The 24,967-nt window shown below is 32.6% G+C and overlaps 3 protein-coding genes across 3 annotated transcripts; 1 reads left to right on the top strand and 2 right to left on the bottom strand.

The window, feature by feature from the left end:
- Positions 1-6,021: 6,021 nt before the first annotated feature.
- Positions 6,022-9,011, top strand: LOC129319746 (uncharacterized). The gene is made up of 3 exons (XM_054964820.1): positions 6,022-6,513; positions 7,128-7,286; positions 8,826-9,011. Exons 1-3 carry the CDS (start codon positions 6,022-6,024, stop codon positions 9,009-9,011), a joined length of 837 nt encoding a protein of 278 aa, XP_054820795.1.
- Positions 9,012-10,753: 1,742 nt separating this feature from the next.
- Positions 10,754-14,783, bottom strand: LOC129319747 (transcription factor GTE11-like). The gene is made up of 6 exons (XM_054964822.1): positions 14,487-14,783; positions 14,029-14,097; positions 12,134-12,203; positions 11,929-12,009; positions 11,739-11,851; positions 10,754-10,825 (listed from the first exon to the last, which is right to left on the bottom strand). Exons 1-6 carry the CDS (start codon positions 14,781-14,783, stop codon positions 10,754-10,756), a joined length of 702 nt encoding a protein of 233 aa, XP_054820797.1.
- Positions 14,784-23,211: 8,428 nt separating this feature from the next.
- Positions 23,212-24,515, bottom strand: LOC129320519 (uncharacterized). Its single transcript, XM_054966013.1, has one exon. The coding sequence runs from the start codon at positions 24,415-24,417 to the stop codon at positions 23,542-23,544; it is 876 nt and encodes a 291-aa protein (XP_054821988.1). The 5' UTR covers positions 24,418-24,515; the 3' UTR covers positions 23,212-23,541.
- Between the last annotated feature and the right edge of the window lie 452 nt (positions 24,516-24,967).

A 24,967-nucleotide genomic window follows, 5' to 3' on the forward strand; every position in this document is an offset into this window, starting at 1 on the left:
ATGGCAAAAACCTCTTTCTAGACCATCCATGTTGATAACTCGTGCAAGCACCAAAACTGTAAGAGGCAAAAGCAAGAGAAAGATCAGACAGACATGAGGTTTGTGGAGTTATTATTATTTTTTTTTCCTTTTTGAATTAGGGTTTGTGGAGTTCATGTGTGGAGAAAGTGAGAGTCATTCTTGAATTTGTTGACCCTTTCTTTGAAGGCGGTTTCGGAAGTGACTTTTGGAGTGCAAGTAGCATAGCGTGGTGTGGGACCCTGCCTCTTTCCACGGCATTTGTTTCCGCTTCCGCAACAAACTTTGTTTTCCAACACGTGGAAGGTGGCCCCTCTCCTGTGTTTTTAATTTTTTTCATCCTTTCTTTGATCCTTATCTTGCCCTCTTATGCAACGTTGACATGACTTCAACATTCATACCGCCTTCACTGGTGTAATGTTACCATGTAAGGTTACTTTCACTCATCGGCTGGCCTTATCTCTTCCTCTTGCGTGGCGGGTCACCACTTAGCTTCTTATTTTCCATTCCTCCATCCACTACATGGATAATATTACTATGAAGAAGTTGCCTCCCAAAATGGCTTATTTTGCTGCATTTCCATTCTTTTGAATGCAAAGGAATTGTTTCATGTGTTCATCAATAATATGTGTACGAGCACACATTGTGTGTGTGTGTGTGTGTGTGAGCAATAAACGTCCTTCGCCTTTCTTGTAATTTTTTTTCACAACACAACACCTATGTCTAAATTTTCATCCGTCCAACAATACGAAGTTATTAGGGACAAAATGGCTATATGCTGCTGCTGTATTTCCATCTGTGTTATATGGAAAGGAAGCCATCCAACATTCACAACCCACATCCAAACCAGGGAAGGGTACAGAGAAAACTAAATCAGCAGTACACAGAAGCCAATTATATATATAGATAAATATGTATAATACACTTCAAGGAAGAATGACAATGAGAGGATTAAACAAGGTATAGGCTACTTACTACGAGACGGGTTACTGACAAGGGAGACATGATCACGAAGGCAGATACAGAACAAAAATAGTCATTACAAGGCATACATATCTTATCTCTGTATATGTGTTCTGCTTCTGCAGAATAGCTAGAGGAGCAAGAAGGCATCAACGGATGACAGAAGTACGAGGAAGAAGAAAGAAGAAACAGTAGTTATATAAGGAATTAGATAGAAGGTTTAATATAGTGTTGATAGCTATCTAGGCAGCTATCCATGGAAACGAGGGGCACAGGCAATGCAAGCAAGGAAGAGAATGGCAGAAGAAGCACCATCTTCAAGATTTGAACTGCTCCTCTTGAACTTGATAGCTTTTCCTTTGTTGCACTGCATTATCATATGTTTCTGCTGTTGATGTTGCTGCTGCTGTTCTCTGTTCCTCTTCATTCCTTCTTCCACTTTTGACACCATACCTGATCTCTTCTCAAATGTCAAACTTGTTGAAGCAGAATTAGAAATTTGAGGAGTCACACACAAAAAAAACAATTGCATGGGAAACAAGTCCACATGCGCCTCTTCTTTATATAGACTTTATTGGTCCAATAATGCCCTCCATTAATTTATGCCTCCTTAATTTGTATAGAAAATTAATTAGCTAGCATTGTCAGTATCCCAATAGGGTTGGCCCCATCTCCCGATACTCCCAATATTTTTTAACTCAAAAGTATACCATGAGCCCGTAATTTACACAAAATTTGAGGTAAATCGTATTATTCATGACTAGTAAATAGTAATATAAATTCAATAGGTTTTACATTGCATACAGAGTTAGAAGTATTATACATATAATTATATGAATGTAATGAATTCTCTCAAGTTAAGCCATCTTGTTCATAATAACTTGTGAACAATATACCAACTTTTATATGTGGATATATTGATGATATTGATATTGGTAAGAACAAGATGTTAACATGACGTGCCCTTCTAAATTTGACCTGACATGTTACTTGGCATTTGGCATCATGATATCTTCATGAAAAGTTTGAGGAGATGATGAGACTGGTGGACAAATTATCTCATACATACATACACATATACATGATAGTTGTGTTGACAATTGACACGTCCAAATGTGTGAGTTACAGATCACCTACCATATCTTTGTTTGTATGTCCCTTACATATACTGATATGTCCATATCGTATTCTATGATTTGGTTCTATATTCGGGAAATCCATTTATATACCTTGAAGTCTTGAACAACTCCAACTTCTCCTCCAAGAAGAATATTTCTCAAATAAGAACTTCAAGGGAAACACTGAATCGTTTTCATGAACAAAACAAGGATATGATTGTAGAAACAATTCACCATGATTTGATCATAAGTTATGAATATTTCAGAGTGTACCTTGAACAAGTCGCCATCATGAACTGGGCAGTTAATTTCTGAAGTAAACACAGAGGAAATCAACTTAAATGTAGTATCAAATAGCAGTTACCACATTGAAAATATCGTATGTAAGTGATGAGGAGGTCAAACTCTACTTGATGCCGCCATGGACGGTTTGCAGGATTTGGTGTCCATTCTAAGGGCAAAGGAGCTGTGGTTCATCATGTGCACAGCCATGTGAGCATGTGCCTAGCTTTTGTCTTCTTCTACACTGACTCGTTTTCTAAGGGCCCAATGGTTTTCTTCGGTTTCTCATGTTCTTCAGTTCATGAACCTTGCTTCCTCTCTTGAAATTCACTGTTTAAATAATAAAATATTTTACAGTTATATAAATGGAAAACCCGTGTGTATAATACCTTTCCAAGCCTGAACCAGTACGTCTCCTAACTCCGGTTTCTGATACATATCAACTGCACTCCACGTGAACCTCTTTTATTCAATGGCTTTAATTATTGCTGGACGGTGAAAATAGAAAACTATTCATTGATACAGTTGCTGACTTACATTCCTTGTGCTTGAATCGAATTTTTTATCACACTTAACAGTTGATGAACCCCTACGTTTTCTGTTTCCTACAGAATCCATCTTTTCTTGTCTTGTCTGGTATAAGGTTTCTCCATAGTTTTACTCCTTTTTTTCATTTGGGACTATTTTAAAGGGCATTGTTACTTTCACCATCGCACGTGACAGTTGTTCTAGCTGTCATGAACATGGGGATTAAGTCACGATGGGAAGGTGAATTTGCTTTAACAGAGTATGTTTTGTAGGGATCGACAGAGACAAGGCAGTGGAGGAAGAGGACATGAAGCCATAATTCTAGGCATGAAGGGCCATAAGTTATAGAAAATGGGATGCTGGGCATTCTAAGAACAAGACCATTAGATTGGCTTCACACTCCAATGAAGAACTTGCTTGACCCCGTCTCTCTGTATAGTTAATATTTCCATGTCCTTTAATCATCTCAGCCTCTTACGGTCTTACCCCATCCTCTCCCGGTAATAAAATAAAATAAAATACCCTCAAACTAGGATCCTATTTGCATTGTCTGTGATAGGGATATAAATGCATACATAGGAGAATTTTAATAAAAGCCACATCATCACACTTATTTAAATTCAAAATTTTTAAATTTTTAAAATTACATTACAATTTAGGAGTGCTGATTTAATATTAACTTTTTTTAGAGAAGTGACAAAAGTATCCATCATTTAAATTAATATTAGAACTTCCTTACTTCACTAATTTATTATTTTACTTCACTTGTTAATTTACTTGCGAAATGTTATTAATTATTTTACTTAACTTATTTTTATTTTAAGTATTTAAATCATCTTAAGGTAACCTTTTTTTCATATATTATACATTATTCATTTACTTATGCACTATTGTTAATTAACCTATTTCATTTGTTTATTATCAGTCTTTTATTTAACTTCATTTTAAAGAAATGAACAAATGAAGTAGAATAATTAATAATATTTTATAAGTAAATAAATAAGTAAAATAGAATAATTAACAATATACATGTTCCCATCTCAGGTTCACAGGCTCATGCGACCATCATGTATGTGTCTGTATTGTCGCTTTCTCCCTTTTCTTTTTTCTTTCCTCCTCCCCCCACTCACTCTTCAAATTGTTTAGCTTTGATCAGTGCTTATCACTTTGATGCTCATGCGTCTAATTTTCATTTTACATATCTATCCATGTATTAAAAAATAATTATTTGATTCCCCATTTTGTTCCGCAAAAAGTAAAGACGTTGTTTGTATCGATGATTATTGGTCGATTTACTGGTTTTTAAAAAGTATAAGATTTTCATGCTGGTCGTATTAAATGATAGAGGGCCAATAACCTGAGGGTTATCGTCGTGGATTATAGTTCCTGAATCAGCATAAGAAATATATATATATATATATATATATGATGAATTTTGAAAGAGAGTGGATAATCTAGGACAGATAATTTCTTTGTTGAAAATTGAAAGCCAAAATCCCCAAATGACGACAGATTTTGGAGAAAATACATCAATACGAATATGTAAGAGGCAAAATGATAAAAAAAAAAGTCATAATTTTAATGAAGTCCCTAATAATTTTTATGTCGATAAATTATAAATTAAAAGAATTATTTTATCTTTATTAATAAGTTATAATTTCTTATTCAATTGTTGTGATTATTTAAATAAAAGTTGTCATTACCTAAACAAAAAATTGTAATTAGAGTTTGTAGCTTTGAGAATGTATTTTTTAATAATAAAGATTACACTTGATAAGTTATTATTTCTTATATAAAAATTATTATTGAGACTTGTTATTTTTAATAAGGGTAAAATAATTTTTTATTTTAAAATTTATTGATGTAAAAGTTTTTAAAAACTTTAATTGAATTATAACATTTTAAGAAACTAAATTATCATTTATATAATTTGAAGGAATTTTATCATCATTTTTTCTATACAAGACCAAACTTTAATAATCCATGCTATTTATATTTATAATTCAAAACAAGTATAATATACGCATATGGTTCATAAAAAATTGACTTAAAAGTAAATACATAATGGGCCGTTTAATTTATCAATTGAGACTTCATAAAGATAAAGCCAAACTTTTAAAGATTTTGGCGCCTAGGATGTTCTTTTATATATATATATATATATATATATATATATAATAATAATAATAATTTTTTAATACAAAATCACAGTTAAAGTCGTAAAAAAGAAAGTAAATAAAATATGTTTAAAGTTATAAAATTATGGCACCAAGTGATGGATCATTAAAAATTTTAACGTGAAAATTGATATTATGAACTTAACGAGTAAGTCAATCCATCTTTGATTAGCTTCTCTAAATAAAAGTTGAAATCAACCATCCAACTTCTCATGACTACGTTTATGGTAAAAATAAATTAAAAAAATAAAATAGACTAAGGACTCTAGCAAAAACAATAGTTTTTTTTAATGTAATAAAAAAAGTAAGGAATCAAAAACAAGGCATTGTTTGGCCCACCATGCAAACAGCTTAAGAAACATGTGTCCAAAATCGATCCATAGTCGAAGCCCAGTGATGAAGTATTGGTTGGGTTTCTATTAGCTTCAAGTTGGAATAACTCAACTATATGCTTCCTCTGTTTTATTTGTAGCACGTTTTGTAAAAACAATTTTTGATTGAAAATATAAAATTTTTTATAACGATTAAATTATTTTTTAATTTTAGTTTTTATTAATATAAAAATATTAAATATAGTTATATTATTTTTAAAAATTAAAGATAAAAATAAAAATATATTTTATTTGTTTATAATATGAAAATTGTTTATATAATCACACGTTACACGGGTGAAAGTATAAGACAGGAGGGAGAATATTCTCAACCAAACCAGCCGAGTTAAAAGCCTCGAATTTTGCATGTCGGCATTTTCGGCCTCTCCGTCCATTTCCCTCTCCTTCCAAAGTCCAAACGATTACTTCGCTTGCAAATTGCAATGCATCGCCTCACGGCGAAGCTTGAGAGACTAAATGTGAATGCTGTGCTCTAGTTGACGTACCTTGACATTCTCCATTTGCATTTCAATTTTTCTTTATTTCCTTATTTATTTCACTGCAATGGCGATCGCTGCTATCAAATCTACCACGGAGAGAACGCCCGTACCGGCTTCGTCGGCTTCCTCCACCAACGACTCTACCTCTTCCCGTTGCAACTTCTCATCTCACCGTCGTTCTCAGAGTCTCAACCGATTCTCCCGTCGAAATCCCGCTCGGGATACCTGCAACGGCCTTGACGAGTCTCTTGGACCTAGAGGTAGGTTTGTCAACACTGCCAGTGGCTCTGGGTTTCCTAGTGATCTTGCTGTTGCATTCTTCGAATCCTGTGATCGAGGTCGCTCGACTCCGAGACGCGATAAGGTTAGTCCTGCTAGTGCAACACCTGCATCGCAGAGGCGAGGGAGGTCCGCTTCAAGCAGAAGAACGGGGGTAGCTAATGACGGAAATGCCAACGCTTGTGAAAGTTCTGGTGGGAAGAGACTAGTGTCGGACGCTAATCCGAGAAGGAGGAGATCAGTTTCAATGGTGCGGTGCCAGATTAGTGATTCTGAGGTAAGAAACCCTTCCTTTGGTCATGCTGCTGCTTTCCCCCGCAATTGCATGATAATGTCGAAATGCTTGGATAATATTTCATAGCGACTCTAATCCAGCACTGCCAGAAGACAAAATTCCTTGAAAACAATTACTTAATGGTCGTTGACATGTTTTATGTAGTATCTTGAATGTGTAACGTGAATCCAGTTCCCATAAAGATGATGCGTTAAATTTCAACGTGCGCGTGAAAATTTTCCAAACTGGATAGTTTGATTCAATATGCAATGATTTAGTTTCTTGCTTAGAGTATACTATTTCAGCTGCTGAATAGCCCTTTGCCTAATAGGAAGTTTGAAAGTGAATGCCAAATTGCAAATACAAACATGAAATCTTCCTGAAAAAGGTGATCTAGTCACGCATTGTGATGTAACTCTGCCTGCTTGAAACACCAAATTTTTGGCTAAGCCTGTCACTAAACAAACAAAACTAAACTAAAAAAATATATATTGAGCCCTTTGTTGTTCTTCATTACGGAAGTATGATTGATCATATTCTGATTAACTATGCCTGGTGAGTTTCTCTTAAACATATTCTATAAATAAATTTAAGTTTTTTATGCATGCATTACGCAGAGTGATATGGACCATTTTCACAGTGCTAAGGGTCACCTGAATGCCATGAATAGTGATATTGGGTGTAAGCTGCTACATAAGCCAATCGATTCAGGTCAAAAGTCAGTGCTGAGAAAGTCCCTCAACCAGAAGGATTTGAGCTCATGCGATGGCTACTCCGTAAGTATGATTAAAATCAGGGTTTCTTCTTAGATTTTACATTTCTTACTTTATTGCCAAGAATGCTAGCAGCTGTAATTTTCCGTCAACATACTTAATTTGGGATCCGGAATCCGGATGCACCAGTTGAAACACTATCTTTCAGATGATACTAGACAACATTGACATTTCAATGGCATATTAAGTTGTTTTTATAATATATTTTCTTGTTGGATGCAAAATAAATATTTCTGGCTTGTCAGAGTCAGTCTTCAATTCTTATTGACGACGAATGGACAAGAGCTCACTTCAATAAAATTGCAAATGAGAAAATATGAGCAACTTATGCTCAGAAAAGGGTTTATGGATTACTTTTGTGTAAAGAGCGTAGTACTGCTTCAGATGAATCAGTTGATTGCTTCTAATTTTCTTTATTACTTCCTGTCATGGCCAGCAGATCACATAAAGCAATGCGGAGAGAATTAAGTTATGCTGCAGATGAAATCAAAATGGCAAATAAACAGGTCTGTGAAATGTAAAATATTGTTAACTTTCTTGTTCTACGACTTGCAAATTTTGGAATTTGGTGCATCCTCCCTATTCTTTATTGAAAATACAGTTACTTGTCCAACTGTCGTTTTATGTCCATGTAATTCTTTTGTCGAAAAAAAAAAAAGGTAATTCTACTTTAACTACTGCCAATCCCAAGCTCTCAAACAACTTTGGTATTATTCAAGATTAAAGGCGTTCACAAGTTTCGTCTGATTTTAAAAAAAAATTAAACCAAACCGAGCCAATCGGTTCACTATAGTTTGAGACCTATTCGGTATTTTTTCCTAATCAGTTTGGTTTGATTTTTGATTGGTTTGGTTTAGGTCTTGATCAAATTTGAACCTTTTTAATGAGATATTCTTCATAATCATTAATATATATTTATGTTCACTAATAATTTTTAACTATTAATTAATTATTATTTGCAATGAAAAAATCTCTTGAGTACAAAAGAATATGTTTTAACAATTAATTAGCATATTCAACTATTGAAAATCAATGTCTCATCTTTAAAGCACTTGAATATAAAATTAAAAAATTATATTAAATAATTATAAATAACATTTAGCTAATTGTAACTTATTTTTACTAATGATTTACAAATAACTAAACTTGAAAATGTGGAAAAAAAAGCTTTGACAAATTTATAAAAATAAATATAATAAGATTTGATTCAGTTTGGTTCGAGTTTCCAGAAACAAAACATGAACTAAACCTAACCAATTGGTTTTGTTAAAAGAAAAACCAAACTAAACCTCATTTATAATTGGTTTTGATCAATTCATGTGAGTTCAGTTTGATGTGATTAGTTTGGATTAGTTTTGAACACCCTTATTCAGAATGTTGTTTCAAGCAAGAGAAACTGTGAAACTGACCTAGAAAAGATAGCATAAGTCAAAATTTATTTTTCTCGGAGATGTGGGATAAAATTCTGAGTGGTGAACAATGATTATCGACATAAAGATGTTCTTTGGAAGTTCCAGTTTTCGTCAATTGTTTGACAAATAGAATTATGACATTTCTATCTTCTCTTTGAGAAATAGACAGTCAGAGAAGTGTAAACAAGTTTTATTAGCTAAAATAACATCAGAGGAGAAGCGATGTAGAGAACTTTCTGAAGTCATTAAAGAATTGCTTCTTGATTCAAAGAGCATGGCTATACAAAAACCATCAAGAACTAGGAAGGTGCACTAGTTTTTGTGAATTTCAAGATTTAGGATTTTGTGATACACTGAATTCCTTGTAATTTTTCTTGATGAGTGAAGAGCCAATAAATTATGAGGTTGACTTTTTAAACAATGTTTTGTATTTCACAAAGAAGTAGTGACAGAAGGGGGATGTCTAGGTGCTTGAATGAGGAGGCTAAAAGATAAAGATTTTATTTCAAACATTGAAGATGCAGATATTTTCTCATTTGATGGAGAAAAAAGCGACACGAGCTCGTTCGTTGGAGGACTGCGAAGTCGAGAAGCATTTAATGGTCCACCAATGCTCAGAAATATTGAAACAGATGGGGCTGTGTTGTCATGGTTGCAGTGGGAGATGAGTGATAAAGCTTCTCCTATAAGCCGTAATAAGATGAGGGTATCAACAACTCGAACAACTGCTAGTTCCTCCCAGTTTATCATTCAATTATCATTCTTTTGTTGTAGTTATCGAAAAAGATTTCAATATGCCTAATATTATTCTCCTGAATTGTGATGCATGATTCCTTTAGCCTTTTTCTATTTGACTTGAATGATTGAATTTCATGTGATAGGAAATCACTAAAGCACAAAAGCAAGTAACCACTCTATCAGCAGCCGAGGAAGTTGGAGCCCTGGTGGCCTTCCAGCGTACTTCGGGAAGGTAAGTCTTGAATTTGGAGAATCTCATGGAGATCTAAGTCAAACATTCTCAATCGAACCTAAAGGGTTGAAATATGATGTCCACGAGTACCTCAAGTCCAAAAGTGATAAATATTTTTTGATTGAGAGATAGATGCAGCAACAGAAAATTAATTTAGGCAGACTGATGTTGTCTACGAGTAGCTCAAATACAAAAGTGATGAAGATTTTTTGATTGAGGGATGGAGACAACAGTAAAAAATTAATTTAGGTTGTCTGATAAGCACCCAAATTGAATCCCCTTGTATCATGAGACTGAATGGAGCAAGCTATAAAACAGAGAACTCTTGGTTCTCCCCCTCATAACAACTAGAATTTGCAATCACATTATTTGAATTGAAATGTAAGAGCTGAGTTAGAAAACCTTCACATTGTATTTGGAAATCAATAACGTTCAATGGGAAGGTTTTCCAACTGAGTTTTGTTACTTAATTATGATGTGAAGCTTTCTCATCAAACTTTCATGATTTCCTATGACGATGTAAAAAAATTCCAACTAAACTCTGATAATTCCAATTCAGATAATGCAAGTCAAGTTAGCTTGAGCATATTGGTCTATAAAGAACCTTGGTCTTAAAATAACATTTTTAAAGTCATTTTCATTAGTCAAAGTGATGATAATTGAGCTTTAGGTCTGCAACAAATGAGCTTCCCAGTACTGAAGTTATTTCACAACCTGTTAATATTGTTGCCGGATAGTAGATTGAATTTAAACACAACAAAACAGGATGATAGGATACATAACAAGATGGCTCACTCAGGAAACAAACTCACTTTAGACTAAAATTTAGCATTGAAAAAATTATAGTTAAATTTCAAATTGGCAGTCACTCCAATAATCAAGAGAAAAGATGACCATCAAACAATTTCTCCTTCAGCACCATTTGTTGGTTTGACAACACCATGTAATAGTTCATTCTCACCCTTATTTTCATATAATTTCTAGTATAATCTTTGCTACTCTAATGAGTTACTCCCCCCGTAGTTTGAAACTACGTAACTCATTTAAAAGATGTCTTGGACTTGTCTCTGAATCTTGGTAGATGTGCGTCATACAACTCTTAGAATCTCTAGATCTTTCAAAAGTTGACAGCTTTTATTGATATCAACAATCTTCTCCATCTGAAAAGAGAAAACAAAACAGTGAAACTTACAAGAAAGTTGAATCTGTATCCTCACATATATTTTTCAATCAAGATATGTTTTTTAAAGCTTGAAGAGCTGCTTCACTCTCTCACTCCCTTTCCTTTTGCCTCAGCCTGTAGTTTGGCTTTCTCTTATCACACACATTATAAATCAGAGGAAGGTTAAAATGGAAAACTTTAAGAAACTATAACAGATGGGTGTATTGAATAATGCAAGAATTACTCTTGAGGTGCAGAATTACAAACACACCTTTCTAAAACCTTTCAAGTTCTTCTCTCTTTATTCTAGGTTTATAAGGGTCCTGGTTTTTAACATGCAACAGACCAATTCAAAAGATTTTTAAATAGAGAACTTCCAAAAACGTTGCCAATGCTAGCATGTTTGATAACAAAACAAATGATGTTTAATATAGAAGCATGTTCGTTGAATTACAATTCACACAAAACGAAACAAAAAATTGTATATGAACTATAGCATGTTCCCTGAATTATCAGTTCACACATCCCACGTGGCATACATGAATGACCCATTGCAACTGATACAATTGCCATTTTCTCTTTCTTCTTCTTCACCTAGCAGCAAAAATAGACACCTCGTGACATTTTATATCTTTACTGAGATATTCACTAACTACTATTTCAAATCCTAATTGTCCAAATCTGTTTGCAGCGTAAGCATGATTCTTAAACTATTTAGCCACGCGTAGATAAGGATTGTTTGTTAACAATTTTGGAGTTAGGGAATAATATCTAAACGTTTCATAATAGGAATGACTAACAAAAAATAAACCATAGGAATTAAATTAAAAATCATTATGAATTATAAGAACACCATTATCCTGTATCCTACAGAGAATCAAAATACATGACTAAATTCTACTGTAACAAACCTTTTCAAATGTCTTTTCATGGGCTTTAGGTATGGTGCTGACAAAGTCGTTTATTAATAAAGCTACACGGTAGAGCTTTTTTGGGGAGACTTGCCTTTCTGAAGCATTCTCCCCTATAATGTTGCAACATGAAAGATGAGATCATGCCCTAAAATTAACAAAACAAGATTCATTCATGTTTCAAGCTTACCCTCTAGACAGGCTTTCGCCGAAACAGTAACTACCTTAGAATAGGAACTCTGCTCAACTTGGCCAGTCATATTAATTGAAACTGTACGAAAAATATGTAGTGAGCTTAAAGATAATAGTGGATAACTAAGGCTTTGTCAGCCAAACTAATGCTAAGAAACTATAACGCAAGCTAATGCTTACAGAACAACTACTAGAACACCCACCCTTTCTAGTTTCTGAATTACTATGATTCCCTTTGCTTGGATCTAAAGTTAAACTAGAACCCACATTTTCCTACAATATAAATTTGTCACAGAAAATGGTGATCATGATAAAAGAAACTTCAACTAACACCATCCTAATATCATCATGATTACTTTTAAAGCACTAGGAGGTCCTGAAATACTTGAATCTAAACCTGACAAGTTCCAAATGCAATAAATTTTGAAAAATGTAGAAATATTATACATTTCAAGAAAAATCTCAACTATAGTTTCTACCCAACAAAAACTACTGAAGTTACAATTTAAAGGGCTCCTGCATTAATATGACTAGTAGATTGCTAAAAAGATATGTGAAGAAAGATTTGCTAACACTGTTATGCACTTGAAAGGTTTTTAAACAACTTATCCATCCCCAATAAAAAGAGATTATTTCCATTTACCCAAAAAAAGTCATTTTTTCTGCACTTTACAATGGCAAAAGAAGAAAAGCCTTTGCATAAAAATGCCAAAAAGTTATAGCCATTGCCCCATAAGTTGACAGACACGGGTCAAATTATATGTTTAATCTATATCATCAAGAACAACCACAATGACAAGCTAATAAAAAAACAAATACTCTGATACCATTTTATTTCTCTAATTTTTCACAGATATAACCTAAAATTTCTAAGTTTTGCCATGAAAATAATTTTTGGAATTTCATAAATTTCACAAAGATAAAAGAGGTTGTGTAGCTTCTATGATAGAGAGAAAGTTTTTGGGAATTCAGCACAACACAGAAGGGAATGGAGTAAATTAGTCAAATGCTTAACTCAGAAATAGACAACTAACAAGACGAGACATGCAATGCCAATGGGTTGTACCAAGAACCCCAAAAGAAACAAAAAGAACAGGGGATGAAGTAGATTTCAAGAATGCATTCAACTAATAATTGAACAAGGTAAAAATTTATAAACAATTCCTTAAAAAAGCATACACACATTTTAATGTGGTTCTTTGTTTCATCACCTTGGAAATATTAGGAAATTTATGAAATAAAAGTTTGTTAATGATATGAGTTTAGAATGTTTATAAAAACACATAATGAATAGAATGCCTTGTTCCTTTTAGGATACAATACAATACCTCAGAATTCAGCATAACCAATAGGGACTCAAAGCAGATGTGGTAATAGATGAGAGAGAGAAAACATTGTTGTTATAACAGAGCAAACAAAATGATTCTTAAGAATGTTATTAAATAAATTTCCTTCATATATTTTGCACTACAATGTGAATTACAAGCATTAATCAAAAGAGTTATAAGACTATAGATAAGTAAAAATATATCACGATATATTTACAACATTTGGATTGAAAAATAGAAAAGTAGAGAAAATTTAGTATTTACATGCTGCCAAACATCAAAAAATTTAAAGCACGTCTTGAGACTAGAAAGCACATCAAAAATATGAAGTTGAATATACTATTGGATGAAGAACTAGAGTCACTACTCGAGCTGCTTGAACTATCACTATTACTACCTCTTCTATTTCCTACTTTCTCAATAGCCACAGCAAGATAACTCAAAAAAGAAGCATCAGTCCAACCAATAATGTCCACATGCTCCTCAACTGAGTTACTGTCTATATAAATAAAAAATAAGAGATCTTAGTTCTTGTGATCAGTAAGATGTTTACTGGTAGGGTTCAAGAACAAGGATAGAATATACCTATACATAGTTGTAATAATTCATTTGGAAGCTGCATGAAATCAACCAAAGCCGAATAGTAATAAGTAATTATCATTCATGTTCCATCTATGGATTCTAAGTATACATATAAACATCAGGCCAAGAAAAAAGATGTGCGTATGACAAAATATAGCACTTGAAGATGAATAAAGAGATGAAGAAACCTCCAGTTCACAAGGCTCAGCTTTTTCCTGGACCTTCTGCTTCTCCAACATATAGGCATCCACAAGCTTCTGTATTGGAATAAAATCTCCTCATTAAGAGCATCAATGTCAATTTCAGTTTCATCATCATTTATTTCATTTGCATTGTTGCTATGTTCTTTTAAGAATTTGACAATGGAAGTAGGAAACTCTTTAAGCAGTGCTTCAACCTCCAAGCTCAATTTATGCTTCTTATCATAAGTCATGATTCTTATGACAGGCTTGGGCTTGAAATCAGTGTCATTGGATTTACTTTTCTTCTTTTTTAAGGGAGGAAATTAGTCTAAATTTTCAGTTTCCATATGAGTAATGGGTCTAGAAGACTTGGGTGCCACACTGTTAGCCATAGGAATCTTCTTCTCAAGAGGTTTCCATCTTATTTCAAAATGATTGCTAAGTATTCTTGCCATGGTATGTACTTTATTGCCAGGAGAGTTGTAAATCATTGCATTTGAGAAAGTTAGCCGCACATCAGTAACAAAATCTATGGGACTAGAATATTGGCTAGAAGTTATTTGACTCTTCACAGTAGCTAAATCCATCGGATGCTTGATGACAGTAAAATAATCAGGAATTTCTAACTCTACAATGTCAACTGGTATGTTAAAAACCCAACCATATTGATGTAACATCAAACAATTAAGTAAATTCTGAAACTGCTTCATCGACATACCATTTGAAGATGTCAATTGTGCAGCATGTTTCATATTTTCCATGCTTCCTTTTCTTTTAGGATCATTATGTCCTAATGGGGCCCTTTTCTCAACATATGGAGATGATACTTTAAGTGATCGTTGCTGACTAGCCAATCTAAGCCTCCTCTGCCCATTGCTGTAACTCCTTGTGTCACTAGATAAAGACAATACAAGGATATTTGAATTTAAGGAGGCAACTTTCTTCTAAAATTTCTTAACTTGTTCAAGTTCCAATTTCAACCTCAAATCCAAATTCTTCCTTTCAATACGTGACATTTTTTATAATGATAAAACTTCTAATGGGCCAACGAAATTATCATAACCATTAGCATTCAGGATAAGGCTCTTCAAGGTGCTAGCATTTTTTGACACCATAAGCTTTGAATAAATTCTTTCTTTGCTATTACTAGCCCCTTCCAAGTCACCCATAGTTTCCACGCCATGTCAAAAGTTGGGAACAAGACCATTAGCATGACTTTTGGAGTATTTCTTGGATTTCCCCATCAACTGTATAAGAGAGAGGACTTTTTCAATTCCTTTTTCCAACAAATTATATAGGCACACTTGATGCAATAAGATTAAATTTCAATAACTGGATATATCAACTCTAACAATTGAGTTCCAGGCTTCAATTTTATAAGAATGCTTTGTCAAAAGGGGTAAGCTAAAAATGATTTTTTTTTAACCTTAAAGAAGGGTATTTGTGGAAAATAATATAATTTCATAACATTGTTTTTATTAACTAACAAAAAGTACATGATTGTGACATGTAAAAAAGGAATAGAGGGAGCAAAAAATAAGAAGAAACTGCATGATGGGGGTAATTCTCTCGCCATCCTCTTGCCTTATTTCCTCGAACATTGCAAGTTGTTCCTTAAACAATGGAATAGGGTAATTATGCCAGTTGTTTGTTTCTAACATTCGTTTGCTAATCCCAAAATGTTAAAACTTCATGAGTAGCAATCTTATGTGCTTTTTAGGCATGATACCAATCTCAAATTTATTTTCATGACAATAATTTTGAACAGCAAACTAGGCTAAATAGCTTAAATATTCCAATACAAGAAATGTAAGACTCCCTCAACCGACATTTATTACAGTTCAAAAGAATGCCACCTCAATATTTCCTATCAACTAGAGAAGCCTAAACAATAACGTCAAGAGATACAAGGCTGTAGTATCTAACAAAAAAAGAGCTCGAGAATGTGAACAATGAAAATGAAATTCAAAAGATATATGATTGAAGTTAATCTGATCAGAAATTATAATCTCAAACGAGGAGGAACATCAACGCCAAGAAAAAGTGAAAATTGGTACAATTATAAAGCGCAAAGCCTTTAGCAAGTTCCTAATTCAAAACCTAAATCTCTTGCAGACTCCAGTGCCTTGGTTGCAAACCCTGGAAAACTCTTCTTTGCTTACCTTAACTCTTCAAACTCGTGCTACCATGCCTTAAAAAATAGAGAAAGAAGCTTACAAGAAACTGAGAAAACTAAGTTGCATAGGTCACTCCTCATATTATAAAGGCCCGTTGCCTCGTAGGGCGCCGCCGTTAAAGAAATCTTAGCTGTTCTTTTTTACCACCATTTATCTTAGGACCTTAATTTAGATTTAATTTTGCACATCACCAGATCAACCAGAAAGCCACGCTAGCAAATCACCGTTATTCATTCTATGTGGAAGATATTCACATAAATGATACTCGGCCTGTATTTCAATATTTTTATTTTTAAAAATATAATATATGATATGTTTTTAGTACATGCATATATATCTATAAAAAAATAGAAAACATTAAAACTAGAATTTTAATTTAGAAAATATTGAAAATAGCATGCATATATAGTACTATAAAATAATATCAAGAAAAACATAATCATTATTTGTATTTTTAATCTATCTATATCTAATTGCCAATCGCCTAATTTCTGCTAATAGTTCCCCACCTAATGTTTAAGGGCTAGTTTGTTTAACAGTAAAAAAATAAGTTATTTTTAGGTAGCTTAAAGATTTTATTAAAAAATAAAAATTATTTTATATTTGGTTATAATAATAAAAAAGTAATTATTAGTTAGTTATTTTTAAATTTTATAATATCTTCTTTGATTTTTGTTTTATAAAAATAATTTATTATTTTATCATTTTAAAAGTTTACGATATTTTTGAATATTCCACCTTTTTAAAATATTCTAACTTATCTGTTGTATTATATTATTTTTAAAAGCTACTCAAAATAACTTCTTAAAATAACTAGAAATATGCTTTTTTTGAATTTTGATTATTTTTAAAATTTTAAACAAATATCATAAAAACTCATAAAATTAATTTTAAAAAATTATTTTTTTTATAAAATAAGCTAAAAAAAATGAGGTCTAAATGCCAAAAGATTATATCCCTATGTTTTTAAAATTAAAAAATATAATTTTTATTTTTTATTATATCTAAACTTATTTTTTAAGAAAAAATTAATCATTGATTTTAAAATCAAATCACAAAAATATATTAAGAAAAAAGATTAATATCTCAATATTTAACAAAATTTAATTTCTTACAAATAGCTTTGAAGTATTGACTTTAAAGTATCAAATTATAATTTAAAAATATTGGATATGTATCAAAAATAAATTTTCAATACTCTACAAATACATATTAAAAAAGTATTGGTAAATATCAATATCAAACACAATATTGATACGAATGTGTGAGACAATTTGAAATATCAATACTTTATTAATCCATACTCTTTTCATTAAAAAATGTAAGGCATTTTAATCAAATTTCACATCTTAATAAAATAAGTAATTGTCTTTAAATCAACATTATCTTTTTACATTTATCCCTATTTAATAGAATATTTTACTTTAAAGTAAAAATAAAGAAATTTATTTTTTTCAGGCACTTTTTCAAAAAAAATACAATAATTATACCTTAAAACACTAAAAATTTCTTATATTTGTTAACAAAAAGAGTATAATTTTAGTACTTAAATAAATTATATGAATTTTTAAGTATAATAAATTGGGGAAAAATCAAATTGAAGGGATGATAATATTCTATCTGTTTAAAAAAATATATATTTAAATATATAAAAAATTATTGAATTGGTGTATTTTAAATGTGTAGATTTACACATTTAAGAAAAATATATAATATTTATTATTTTTATTGAACTGAAAAATCACCCCTTTTTTATACACAAAAAAATAAACTATTTTTAAATGGAAAAATATAATCAGGGACCAAAAAATTGCTAGCCATTAAATTAGCAATGGCTCTTAATCATATAATGCAAAGCTTTATACATTATAGACTTTGTTTTCACATTTCAAGCCAAATACTTATTAGAGCTCAATTTTTATTTATCATTTTATAAATGACTACTTGTTAAATTACTAGTGAAATTTATTAAAAATTTTAACATGCACTGATTTTTATACATCATTTTTTGTTTTTATTATTAAAAGTTTATATGTCAAAACCTCACATGAATGTGTTATTTTACTAAAATTCAATTGTCAAATTATTAAATAAAATTTTTAAAATTAAAGATAGGACTTGTTATTTGAAAATTAATTACTTATTAAATTACTAACAAGAACTTGTTAAAAGAATTTATATGCATTGATTTTTATAAATATTTTTTTTATTGTTCAAAATCTTACTTGAGCTTGTTATCTTTTTAAAATTCACATATTGAATTATTAAAAAAATTTAAAATTAGTAATAAGACTTGTTTTTTTATAATTGGTTATTTGTTAAATTACTAAATAAAATTTATTAGAAAAATTTAATTCCATCATTTTTTATAAATTCTTGTTGAAATAATTTGATGATTAAATTTTAATAAAATAACAAGTTAATATGTGTTTTTGACAAGTAAACTTTTAATAATAAAAATAACTAAATATTTATAAAATCTCTTAAAAGTTAATTTTTTAAAACAAGTCTTCATTAGTAATTTAATAAGTAACAATCCATGAAATAATAAGTCTTGTTATTGATTTTAAATTTTTTTAATTAGTTTAAATAGTATATTTTAGTAAAATAACAAATTTACATGAGGTTTTGATAAATACTTTCTCCATTCAAAAATATAATATATTTTTAACTGAATTTTAACTTTCAATAAAGTAATTAGTTGTCTTAAAATGAACATATAATTTATAAAGGTACTTTTAAAAAAAATACATTAACTAGATATTGAAATATTAAAATATTTTATATTTTTTAACATGCAACTCTTTAAATAATCTTTTACATTTTTGAACGAAAAAGTAAATTTTTTTTGTAATAAAAATAAGTAGACATTAATAAAAAGTGATGGAAATTAAAATTATTTAACAAATCCCCATTAGTCATGTAACAAGCAAATATTTGTGAAATAACAAATCTTATTATTAACTTTAAAAATCTTCCTTAATAATTGATTTAACTAGTAAATTTTTGTAAAATAATAAGCCCACTCAAGCTTTTGACACACAAATTTTTGATAACGAAAACAAATAAACATTTATAAAAATAAGTACATACTAAATTTTTTTAACAAGTAACTTAAAGCGCTTAGACAATTATTTAGCTTGAAATGTGAAAACAAAATTTCTAATACTCTCTCCGTTTAAAAATGTAAGGCATTTTTAACTGAATCTCATCCCTCAATAAAGTGATCGCCTACTTTCAAACTAACTCTATTTTTTTATATTTACCTCTATTAAACACCCTATAATAAATATAAAGTCACTATCAATAAGAGTACTTTTGAAAAAAAAAAGTAAAAATTATACCTCAAAAGATTAAAAATGTCTTACATTTTTAAATATCTAACTTTTTAAAAAATATTTTACATTTTTGAATGGTGGGAGTATACTTCATTTTTTAAAAAATAGAAGGCATTTTTAATCAAATCGCAGCCCTAATAAAATAGTTATTTGTCTTCAAATCAACAACATTTTTTCATATTTACTCCTATTTAATAAAATATTTTATTTTAAAATAAATATAAAATAATTTATTTATTATAGTCATTAAAAAAATGTAATTATTATAGTTTAAGATAAGAAGCCTTCAAAATTCTCGCCCACAAAGGCGCTGCTCCAGGACGAACACAACCGTTCTCTTACTCTTATTTACATGCATCGCTTGATTTTCTCAATCAATCATCTATAAGATAAGAATGATCCCATCTATAAAATCAGAGCCTGAGACCAACAAAATTTAGGGCCTATTTAATTTATGTTTTTAAATTTTATTTTTAAAAGTTGTTTTTCAAAAAAAAAATAAATTGTCTTTCAAGACAAAAATGAGAACAAAGATCATTTGGTTTTATTAATTTAAAAATCATTTTTATAATTAAAAATTGGCCAACAGTGATGGTCGTTAGTAGTTAACGGTAACGACTCATGATAATAATTGGTTAAAGTGACCATAGTTTTTAATAATTAATTATGATATATTTTGAATAAAATCAGATAAAAACAGTTTTAAGATCTTTCTATTTTTTAAAAAAGAGTAATGAGAATTAGTTTTAAAAACAGTTAAATTTAAAAACACTTATCCAAACAAGGTTTTAAGTTTCTTTTTATTTTTTACAGACATCAAACATGCCATGAATTACTTCAAACTTCACTCTAAAAATTCTCAATTTGGATATATAATTTTCTATGAGCACGCAAGTTGAACAATTCATAATAGGTTGACACTGTAATGTGAGTTTATGCTTTTCATCGTGAAGTTTCAAACGAGGTCCGTTACTTAATTCATGGCAAGTGAAGCAGCTTTTTTACTTTCCTTATGAGCAAAGCCCATGGCTTGTTTTCGGGGGTTGATCAGAGAAAGATAAGTACTGATTAAGGGACATGAACTATTGACATGAATGGCTTTGAGTACAGTATTTGTAATTGGTCTTAAATTCCAATAATTCACATTGAAAGAACAATTTGCAATACTTATGATAAAATTCCTTAATTATAACATGAAAAACTTTTTATATATAAAAGGCTCAGGGATTCTAAGTTCTAGCCTGCAGATCTAGTACAAGCTATTGGCCAAAAAAGAACTACTGACTTTCTTACCCCCAAAAAAAAAAAAAACAACTACTGACGAAAATGAACGTTATAGAAAGTGAAGAGTGCGATTCATCTGAAGTCTGAACCTACTCATCATATGCTGTTGTTAATATTTTTCTCTACAAGGTACCATGCCCTCCACCTGTTTAAGCCTAAAACATCCACATTTAAATAAAAGCTCAAAATAGAGAAAAATGAAGAGTTAGACTTGATAAGACATCCAATAAAGTAAAGCTTAGTCTATTTAGAATAAACATTTTCAATTAAGTAAGTGCTGAGTCATAGAGAGAACATAACTCTTAAGATTTGAAGTGACTAAATTAGGAATACTGTTACTTGGATGTAGGATTGTTACTTCAACTTGCCCTAAAGTTTGTGAGACTAGGCTCAAAAAGAATGGGTATTTCAACACGAAGCATCCAGGTTTTTAGTTTTGTGGACACAACGATTTCGGATAAATAATGTGAATAGAAATCAAAAAAAAAATTCAATAACAAATAACTCAAACACTTTGTTACTACTTAAAAGTTAGCTCTTCTTTCCAATTTCTTATAATTTTGTAACTCTGTTGCTTTACATCATTAATCAAGCTAATTTGTTCTTACCTGTTTCATTTTTGCATCTAAACAAAATATGATAAGATAGCCTAAAGATCCTGTTTATATTGAAACTCTATGTCTTTGGCACATTTAACATTTTGTTGTCATGTCATGAACACCACTATTCCCGTTCGTAGTTCTTCATCCATGATTTTTAACCTGATTCTTAATATAAAATCCTTTGCAAAAATTTAATGTAATCTTTATTGTTCACTTTCAAAAAAATCCTCTTTCTTCATCATTCACGTCATCATTTTTTTCTCTAACAATGTTGAACTAATTATCTCTGTTAATCTATGTAAAATAGATAACAAACACTTATAATAACAGGAACAAGTAGCTATATTATCGCAACACGATCTGCTGCAAATGTATATTTTTGCCCGCGGTTAAAAGAAGTTTTTATTTTCTAGTGAGAATGTAAACAAACAGAAAGAGCTTAATTTTTGCTCTCCACACGCATATAATCCCTTGCCGTTTGGAGAAAAAAATAAATGGACAAAAAATACCATAACCAGAGAATACCTAGAATTGGAGGAAAACATCAACTTCACCACTTCAGGAACATTCCCTCAACTTCGAAGGACCCTCGTCCATGGATTTTGTTGAAACTTGTCTTAACAGTGCATAAATTAAAAATCAGGATATTATACTGTTCGCAAACACTATATCTATAGATAACATTAGATTCTCCGCACCATACAGACTCGTGATATAATTGGTTAGCGTAGACCCAAGAAAACGGCAAATATGGTTCATCATCAACATATTTGTAGGCAAGAAAAAAAAAAACTGCATATGCGTATATAATACTCATACACAATATGAAAACTCCAATGAACGAGTTACAAATAACATAACTTCCCTTTCTTTCAAATTCCAGATTGATACTGCACCGGCTTGAAATGCACATGTCTACAAAGGACCAAGCTGTAATGCGACGTGGCAGCTTATATCTGATGTTGTCACGGAAGCCAACATGCATATGGAGAAATCTGATACCCACAATAAAGCAAAAGCAATAATTCGATGCAAAGCTTTGCTCAGATGAGGCGACCGGTCTGCTCTTAAAGATAAAAGGATATAAAATTTTCACACCACAATTAAACATAGAAAGCCATTGTTATTTTGCTATGCCCACTAATAAATTTTATGATATTTTAACTGTGTTTTAGGCCTCGTTGGTATTTTGGGAATACTTCAGGCATATTTACGTTCAAGACTCACATTCAGGATCATTTTCAAGACTCTAGAATGAGTCAATTCAATCCCTTAACATCCATTGGTAAATATATATAAACGTAATCCTTCTTAAAATAAACTCAGATTTTGTTTTTGGTTTTGAACTTTTAAAGCCTTAACAAACCCAGCTCGCTCCCCTTCCCGTGATTCTTCACATATTCAAGTCCTCTCTCACCTACCTGTTCCCACCCCCATGTTCTTCTCTATCCCCTCCCTACCCCACATTATACGGGGCTTTTCAGTTTTTGTACCTGCCTATTCCCTACTTCCACATTTACTGACATTTAAAAAAACCAGCAGACTTAGCACTGATCTCATAAATAGACCGTCCTTTATCACCACAGAGGCTCCAAAACACATGATTAATTCAATCCCTTACCTTTACCATTTCCCGTTGATAACCATAGATCGAAAAAAGTAGATGAGCTTGTGGAGGGCTTCATTCATTATCCATATATATATATATATATATAGAAACTATAGCACTACTTTATTTCATAGGTTAAACAGCTATAGCCAATAATAAACCCGCCTTCGGAGCATATATTACTGTAAGGAACAACACAAAAATATTTACTAATACTTGGGATTACACAAAATTACATGCTTCTGGCACGCAACTCAGAAAGTTCAAACTCACGTCAAATAATGCAGAAAACCTCTCATCAGCAACCCAATACTTGCATCTACGGGGAAGCACACTCCGAAGCTCGCAGATATATTTACAATTCTAGAAAGAGTTAAGGTATAAGGTTAAATTTTTTAAAAAACAAAACACCTCTCAAGGGAAGGATTTCGCAGATCAAACGATTTTGGACGTTGGAGTTAGGGCCCGTTATATATTTAACTTTATGCGCGGGTCTTCTCTTCTTATCATTACCGAACCAGGCTCAAGCTAAGAGCAGCTTTGACGTCTAATCTCCATGCAAATCCACCATTGTCCATCCTCCATACATCGCATGGCACTGTCAATGAACTCTTCTTCTTCCCACACGTGTACTCCATCCTCACCCTGCACGTGAACGACGGGTACCCTGCCACCGCTCTTCTCACCGCCATCCCCACCTTCTCCCTGATCGCCAACCACACCCCTTGCTTGCTGCCGCCGCTCTGCCCCACCATGCTCCTGTACGCGCCGTTCGTCCACGTCACCCTCCCATAACCGTCCGATATAAACGCCGGACACGTGTCCCTGCTCAGCTTCTCTGTTCGCTCCTCGTCCGTACTTCCAAGCCCGTCCCCTTCTACCCACGTCTCCGTCACGCATTCAACCGTCACGCATGAACCCGCAGCCCTAGTCGGCGATTGATCCGGATACCAGAAGGGCACCGGAGGATCTGCTTTACCAGGGGCGATATTCTCGAAATTCAACCACATCGGAACATTTCCGTCGCTCAGCAAATCCTTCGGAGCAGGTACTGTTGGATCTGTTGCCCGAGGATTCTTAGGATCGGGAGTTTCTGGAAGCAAGGGAAGAGTAACAACCGGGTCGTTCTGGTCCGGCGATAATTTTCTCTTCCTATTGCACCTTTTGCTGTTGTTGGCGCTGCCATCTCTAACGTACTTTCTCTTCGGCCTACCTCCTTTGGGGAAGGCGTCACTGCTCTCCGACGAAGAACTGCCGGAGTTGGAACTCCCGGCGGTTGGTTTCGGGGCGATCGGGCGAAACCTGAGCATTATCCTCTGGACCTTGGACATATCATACGCACCGGTGGCGTATCTCGCGATACAACACCCTCCCCTCGCATCCATCGTCCCAGTCCAAGTGTGACGCGAAGAAAGCAATAAGAGAAGAGTTCGAAATCCGAATGTGAGAAAAAAAGGGTAAAGAGGAGAGAAGAAAAATGGAGCAGCGAAGGCAGGGGAGGGGAGGGAAATAGGGGATTACTTTTATAGGGGGGTGAAAAGGACACGTACGAGAGAAGACAGGTGTGAGAAGAAGAGCCGGAACAACGCAGACAGGAGATTGGAGCGAGGTGGGTAACGTGGCGAGAGGAGGGGAGGGAGGGCCCACGTGGGAGAGGGTGATGGATGTGATTGGGCCCATGGAGGTAGCCAATGAAAGACCGAGGAGTGTCGAAGGGAAGGCGCCAAAATAGAGGCACGTAGACTCCGAGCTACGTGCAATGGTGTAGGGGTCAGGGTTGAGATCTTCAACGATATCGGGGGAAAGTGGGGTAGGAGATGGTTAACAGGTGTGCCAATAGGAAGTGGGTATGTCATTTTGGGGTTTCCATATTTAGGTGGCGCGATATGCGCCAAGTGGACGGTCCGATAACGACTCTCTCATCGGTTTTTATTC

The sequence above is a fragment of the Prosopis cineraria genome, unplaced genomic scaffold (genome assembly GCF_029017545.1).
Source record: "Prosopis cineraria cultivar Desert tree isolate PC_DT_omini unplaced genomic scaffold, ASM2901754v1 PC9, whole genome shotgun sequence".
NCBI classification, from domain to species: domain Eukaryota; kingdom Viridiplantae; phylum Streptophyta; class Magnoliopsida; order Fabales; family Fabaceae; genus Prosopis; species Prosopis cineraria.

Coding starts and splice junctions, on each gene's coding strand:
- LOC129319746 (XM_054964820.1), top strand. CDS start 6,022: ATGGCGATCGCTGCTATCAAATCTACCACGGAGAGAACGCCCGTACCG. Junction 6,514..7,127: donor GCCAGATTAGTGATTCTGAG/GTAAGAAACCCT, acceptor TGCATTACGCAG/AGTGATATGGACCATTTTCA. Junction 7,287..8,825: donor GCTCATGCGATGGCTACTCC/GTAAGTATGATT, acceptor TTTGACAAATAG/AATTATGACATTTCTATCTT.
- LOC129320519 (XM_054966013.1), bottom strand. CDS start 24,417: ATGGATGCGAGGGGAGGGTGTTGTATCGCGAGATACGCCACCGGTGCG.
- LOC129319747 (XM_054964822.1), bottom strand. CDS start 14,783: ATGGAAAATATGAAACATGCTGCACAATTGACATCTTCAAATGGTATG. Junction 12,204..14,028: donor CTGAGCCTTGTGAACTGGAG/GTTTCTTCATCT, acceptor TTTATATTGTAG/GAAAATGTGGGTTCTAGTTT. Junction 10,826..11,738: donor ATGAAAAGACATTTGAAAAG/GTTTGTTACAGT, acceptor TTCTCTTTTCAG/ATGGAGAAGATTGTTGATAT.